This window comes from Mastomys coucha, unplaced genomic scaffold (assembly GCF_008632895.1).
Source record: "Mastomys coucha isolate ucsf_1 unplaced genomic scaffold, UCSF_Mcou_1 pScaffold15, whole genome shotgun sequence".
NCBI classification, from domain to species: Eukaryota; Metazoa; Chordata; class Mammalia; order Rodentia; family Muridae; genus Mastomys; species Mastomys coucha.
In genome coordinates this window covers 112,130,191-112,137,181 of record NW_022196897.1, presented here as the reverse complement: position 1 = coordinate 112,137,181, position 6,991 = coordinate 112,130,191, and the positions used below count along the sequence as shown (strand labels likewise).

Sequence of the window (6,991 nt, the reverse complement as noted above, 5' to 3'; positions counted from 1 at the left end):
AAAAAAAAAAGAACAAAGGAAGGAAGAAAGAGAAAGAAGAATAAAATAAAAGCGAGAGAGAAAAAGAGTACACAGCATAAAAATAAGTACTGAAATGAATAAATTGAATGAAGAATACTGTATTCATTCCATTTCTCTGGCCCAGCCCTTTGCCCTTAGCTTACAGCTCTGAGAAAGACAACCATTTTCTTATTTCCACCGTTTTTTTTTTTTTTTTTTTTTTTTTTTTTTTTTTTTTTTTTTTTTTTTTTTTGATTTTTCAAGATAGGGTTTCTCTGTGTAGCCCTGGCTGTCCTGGAATTCTGTAGACCAGGCTGGCCTCGAACTCAGAAATCTGCCTGCCTCTGCCTCTCAAGTGCTGGGATTAAAGGCATGCACCACCACCGCCCAGCTATTTCCACCTTTCTAACTTAAATGTTTACATTTTTATCTCTTGATTCATTAAACTTTACTCCCAAGTAGCTTAGATTTCAGGACTGTGCAACAAGGCCCAGTTTGAAAATATTCTTATTGTAAAACAAATTGATAATACAGCTGGGTATAGAATTCTAGCTGGGCAATGACTTTTGCTTAGAATTCTGAAGGCTGCTGTCAGAATTCAGATGTTCTTAGAGAATGAACCCCTGACCTTGAATTTTATCCTGTTACCTGCCTCTTGGCTTTTACCTTCCTTGGACCTACCATTAGTTCCCCCTACCTTTCAGGTTTCTATTCTGTGAAGTTCAAGAATTTTAGCTTTAAAATAATATTTGAATTATTTGATATGTGTGAGTGCTCTGCCTGCATGTAGTATGCACACTACGTGCATTCCTGGTGCCAGGGGAGGATAGAAAAGGCGTCAGAACTCCTGCCACTGGAGTTAACGGATAGCTGTGAGCCATCCTGTGGATGCTGGGCATCAAACTCTGGTCCAAATGGTTTTAACTGCTGAATCACTGGTCCAGCTTCTCTTAGTTCTTTAGATAATGCAGCTTGTTCCCTTGGCATCCTCATTTCTGTGCAACTTCTAAGAGGTAAAAGGTCTTCATTATCTTCAAAAAATTCCTAAGTCCATGTTCACCTAATGTGCTGTACACAAGGGAGACTCCACCTGCCTGCTTTACCCAAGAGGCCTTTCTCCTCCCATCAAACCTTCCTACTGCAGCTCCAAACCCTATGTAAAAACCCCGTCTCCTACCTCACCCTTCCTACCTCACCCTTCCTACCTCACCCTTCCATGTGAGGCTGTTCAAGAGGCTTCCTGGGCTACACACTCTGCTCACTTCCTGCAGAGCTGTTTGTTTGCAGTTTGACAGCTTCTTCAATATGCTTTTCATGTTCTTCCAGATAACCTGAAGCCACCTTTCTGTGCCTGTCACAGCACTGTCTCTGGCCAACCTTCCTGGTTCTCCTCCCCTCTTTCCTTCTTTCCCTCTTTCTCCTGTTTTGCCTTTGTTTACTCTGCACCCTGCACTGGTGCACACCAGTCTGTCCGGTTTCTACCAGAATTCAGGTGGTTCAGGCTGGAAGAGACTGTAGAGGCTACACGTGTTAAAAGGCAGGACAGACATCAACAGGGAGGTAAGCTGAGACCCTGCAGCTCTCCCACTGCTCTGTCTATCTCAGCTTCTTCCAAGTATCTTGACTTTCCCTTGTGGCTTTTGGATTTCTCCATGTCTCTCTCTCTCTCTCTTTGTCCTCCTTGGTGACCCCCTGCCCCTGCACAAACACACAGAATCTCATTGAGAACCATTTACCATCTCTAAGTTTCAAACTAGAGGGCTGAAATTCAGTTTTAGCAACATCTTGCACTAATACACACCCCTTTCCTGAAGGAGGGGGTCAAAGGGATGTCTCTGCCTTAAGGAACACTGGCTACTCTTACAGAGGAACCAGGTTTGGTTCTCAGCACCCCATGCTGGCTCACCATATATAACTCTAGCTCTCAGGGATCCAATTTTCCCTTCTGATCTCTGCTGGCATCAGGCACACAATGATGCACAGACATACATGAAGGTAAAACACACATACACATTAAATACATCTAAAAAGGAAAAAATTAAATATTTTTGAAGGATAATGTTTTTAGGCAACTACATCCATAGGAGTAGTTCAATTAGTTCAATTAGTAGTTCAATTTCCTGATGAAGACATGAAGCTGAGCTATCTTTTCATTGTAAATGAATGCTCTGCAGGGCAAGGTCCAGATTTTACAAGGGAAGTTGGGCAGCACAGATACAGAGGATTCAACTATACAAGCATAAACCACCTCAGACAATAGTTTTGCTTTGGTAATGGCATTTGTTAGGCATTTACTAGTGACAGGCTCTTCACTATGTGCTTTGTGGCCACAATCTTATTTTGTATTCAGAGTCTACATAAGAAAAGCCAGTATTATGTAAGGAAAAGGTCCTGTAGCCCATAGATAATTATGACCTTTATGCATCTGTTGAATTAAAAAAATTACAACAAAGATGTAATTTTGAACATTTTAGGGGGAAAAAAAAGCTTTCCTCAAGTCAAGTAAACATTTATTTATTTTTCTCCCAAAGCAAGAACCTAAGAGGTTCAGTCAACCAAATATGCTGGCATGTGGGATGCCGGTTTCTAATCTTTACACTGGGACCAGGGAAGAAAGCCTTTGCACAGAATCTCACTAGTGGGAAGGGATGACAGACAACAACCCTTCAGGCATGAAGGTGTGATAGAAGCCAAGAGATGCAGCAACAAGATGGAGCATAGGATGGGCAGGCTTGATGGGCAGGCTTGGTTACTGGTAGGAGGGGCTCCCAGTGAGCCAAGCAGGTATCTGGGCAGAGGTGGACTGAAGTGAGGAGAGGAAGCTTGGTGGGGAGGGGGAGGGGGAGGGAAAGGACCCCTTTCATCTTTTTTATTGTTCGTTGCCACATTGACTCAAATGGGTATGTAAGCTGAATGTAGCAGATGCTTACCAACAGTGATTGATCAATTCCATGGTCCTTTGAGTTTGATTTTTGTTGAATGAATAGCTTAAAGGAACTAAAATCTGGTGGATGTACTATACCATTCGGTCAAGTGGTTCTTGGGAAAGATACAATTTGTCTGTTTGGGGACATTTGACAATATCTGCAGACACTGTAATTATTATGGGCTAGCACTAGGGGAGGACTACTCGTATCCTGGGAATGAAGGTGAGAGATGCCACTAAACACCCTGCATGGGACAGAATAAGTCCACAAAGCCAAAGCTTAGCAGATTCCAAACAGCAGCAGCAGCAATGTTAAGAAAACCTGGTTGGGTCCCAAGGCGTCTACCAGGGACTATGCAGGGGGAGTTCTTGTGAATCCCTGACACCCTGTCAAGATATTCGGATAGCTCCAAGGGGCGTAGAATAAGACCCTCTGAGTTACCTCGAACAGATTTAATCTGCTTGTTTCAAAGCTGCAGGCAGACTTATTCATTAAATAACAAGTCTAAGTTTTCTAAGTGGCTAAAGGGAGGTTAAGGGATGTTGAGGAGACAAGACTATTAAAAAGTCACATAGTCCAGATAAGGTGGGAGGCAAGAAACACACATGCAGCATGAGAGGCAGACACAGAGGCAGGAGAGGAATGCCTGACTTAAACGGGGGCTGGCAGTGGCTTTCACAAGCAGGAAGGAAAAAGGACCTGGGAAGGGAAAGGTGCAAAACCTCCTAACAAGAAAGAGAATAAAAACTGCAATAAAATGAACAGTTGTTGTTCTCCATCAAGGTCTATCTCTATGCTGTGTTATCAGGTATGTTACTATGACAACAACCATCATCTAAATAGAGAACTGAGATAGATGGACCAGCAGAGGCCTGGCGCAATCCCAGGAGGCTTGAATATCTTACTGATTTTGAAAAGATACTAAAGCATTGGGGTGTGTTACCTGGGGTGTGTTGCAGAGGTACCGAAGCAGTTCACCGATATACTGAATGACAGTGGCGTTGTATTTCCTGCAGTCGTCCCAAAACTGGCTGGCTGAAAATTTGCTTCGCAAAGCTAAAGTAGCCCCTATAGAAAAAGGCACAGAAAACACCTCTCCAATTAGGAAATTAAAAATGAGCTAAATCAAACACATGCTAAGTGCCTATTATATTTAATCAAAGCATAAAGAAGACTTATTATCACCCATGTGAGCCTCCAATGTATGGGAGAGGAGAAGATGCATGGAGAATTGTTCTAATATCATCTGAGGTTTGAGATGGAGGAGAGGAAGAGGGATCCTGGGAAGGGGGAGAAGATGGAAGAGGAGGGAGAAGTGGAGAGAGGAAGGGGAAGGGTGGGATAGAAGAAAGAATGAACTGCCACCAGAGTCATGACTATATGACCTTGTGGGGCAAGGCATGCGGTATATGTGATTAAGCTGAGGCCAGGACGTGGTCAGGTTTTCCCAGACTATCATCTCTTTACCCAGTTGTAAGGTTCTTTAAAGAGGGGAAAAAGTAAACAGGGGAGTTGGAGGGCATGCTCTGAAGATGAAGGAAGGGACCATGAGCCAAGGGATTCAGACGGCCTCTAAAAGTGGAGAAGACCAGGACAGGGGTCTTCAGTGTCTAGGGAATATGGCCTGGCTGGAGACAGCTGGCTTCCAGAACAATGAGAAAACAGATCTGTGTTGTTGAGAGCCATTGAGTTTCTGGCAATTTGTTACAGCAGCAACAGGAAGCCCACACACATTTTCCATGTCATTCTCTTATTTTTACTCCTAAATATACCAAAGACTAGCATTGAGAAGAAACTTTCCAAACCACTTTTCTCCTCTGGCCTGTGTCTGTGGTGCTGAAGGTACTATCTGCCTGCTTTGGAGGCCCCAAACAACTCTCTTCTTGAAGATCCAGTACTATGCCTCATGCTTAGCAGCTTTGCTCCTGAAGCCAGGGCTGTTGCCAGCAAAGGACCTCAGAGTTGATGAGAGTAGATAAACAGATGCTTGGACCAAGAGCTTTAGTTCAAGCTGCTATAAAAAATGATCACACACAGTCAGGCTTTTAAGCTAAAGATAATTTCTCCCAGTTTTGGAGGTTCAAAAGCAAGGTATCAGCAAATCCAGTGTCTAGCAAGGACGCTCATTTTTGGTCTGGGAACAGCCATCATCTCTCCACACTCTCCTAAGGAGAATGGCAGAGCCAGTGAGGAGACTCTCTACCTGCTTATCAGGGAACCAACCCAGTGTTCAAAAGTTCCACACGCATGGCCTAAGACTTCTAAATGCCTTGCCTTTAACACTGTCCCACCAGGGTTCAGATTCACAAACACTGACACACAAACTCGCACACACACACACACACACACACACACACATACACACACACACATTATTATGTGTGCTTTCTATTTTATTTCAAATAAACCTGTCTATTTCCATGGCTTATTTAAAATGAAGTATCACATGGGAGGAAAGTCAAGTTAATTTACTTCAGTGAAGGAATAAGGAATAGTTTTCTCAAAGAGGGGGGGGGGATATGTTGCTGAACCTCCATGAGGAAAAGCAATGTAAGTTCTCCTGAAGAGATGAACGATGCCAACTCCTATTTGGAAGGTGATGTCTGAGAAGGAAAGAGGAGCTGACAGCAGGAAGCTGTGGAAGTAAGGATGAACAAAGAAAGGACAGTGGTGAGAGGAGCTTCAGTCAGATGCTGACGGAGAGGGACAGGCAAGCTTCTGACACGGGAGAGTTACTTACAGAACCTAAGAACCTAGTGTTTCAACCTGGGTGTCTTAGTCAGGGTTTCTATTCCTGCACAAACATCATGACCAAGAAGCAAGTTGGGGAGGAAAGGGTTTATTCAGCTTACTTCCACATTGCTGTTGATCACCAGAGGAAGTCAGGACTGGAACTCAAGCAGGTCAGGAAGCAAGAGCTGATGCAGAGGCCATGGAGGGATGTTACGTACTAGCTTGCTTCCCCTGGCTTGCTCAGCTTGCTTTCTTATAGAACCCAAGACTACCAGTTCAGAGATAGTGCCACCCTCAAGGGGCCCTCCCCACTTGATCACTAATTGAGAAAATGCCCCACAGCTGGATCTCAGGGAGGCACTTCCCCAACGGAAGCTCCTTTCTCTGTGATCACTCCAGCCTGTGTCAAGTTGACACAGAAAACCAGCCAGTACCCTGGGTAGAGGCATACATCCTTTTACAGGGATGTCTTCTTAGATATATTGAACAGTTAGCGCATAGGGAGATAGAAATTATTTTAGGTGCTTGTTCATGATGTGTGACCCGGAAGGCCTTGTCATCAATGCAGAAGTAAATACTGTCTCCGGTAGCCGGGAAAGTAGCTAGCTTTGTCTTTCCCTTTGAGCAGATGTGTGTGTCAATTGCTGATACCTGTAGAGAAATTGAACTTACCAGTCACGATGCATCCATGAAGGCCAATCATGAGTGCTGCACTGTGGTACAGGGGCATTGTGGTGTAGATGATATCATGGGCCTTAATTCCACTCGCTAAAGAAAGGCCTGTCCCATACCATAGGCGATGATGATTAATGGTTGCAGCTTTTGGAAGGCCTTTGCAAAGACACAAGAGAAGGCATGGGTGAGCCAGGTGGGCCATTTATAGCATGGGAGGGAGTTCTGGTGTATAAAATTCCCTCACACCTTGCTGAAAGAATTGCAAGAAGGTGGGTGGGGGGATGAGCAGTCAGACATGGTGTGTATGTTTTTTTTAATTGCTGAAAAAACACTAGAGAGTAAAGATTTTAGGTTTTGTGGGGGTCATATGGTCATTACTAACTGACCCATCTCTGTTAGTGTGCTGAAAGCAAGTGGGCATAGACATAAAGCCTTAATGGTGGCCGGTCCTAAGAACATGTAAAGCTGTCCTTGATACTCAAGACATAGTCTGCTGAGTTCCGAGACAGGAAGGTGACATAGTACTGATCTGAAGAGACTGGGTTCTTACTCTGGGCTCACTTCTTTGTGAGGAATTTTCAAAAATTTCAATTTAAGATGTAAAATAAAGCCGGGTGTTGGTGGTACACACCTTTAATCCCAGCACTTGGGAGGCA

At 44.0% G+C, this 6,991-nt stretch overlaps 1 protein-coding gene across 1 annotated transcript in view; it reads right to left on the bottom strand.

Moving 5' to 3' along the window:
- Slc27a2 (solute carrier family 27 member 2) overlaps positions 1–6,991 on the bottom strand; it is a 37,643-nt gene that overhangs the window by 17,900 nt on the left and 12,752 nt on the right. Inside the window, exons 3-4 of the mRNA XM_031371779.1 lie at positions 6,333–6,491; positions 3,871–3,995 (exon numbers count right to left, since the gene is read on the bottom strand). Of these exons, the coding sequence (XP_031227639.1) occupies positions 3,871–3,995; positions 6,333–6,491 (284 nt within the window). The remainder of the gene's footprint in view (positions 1–3,870; positions 3,996–6,332; positions 6,492–6,991) is intronic.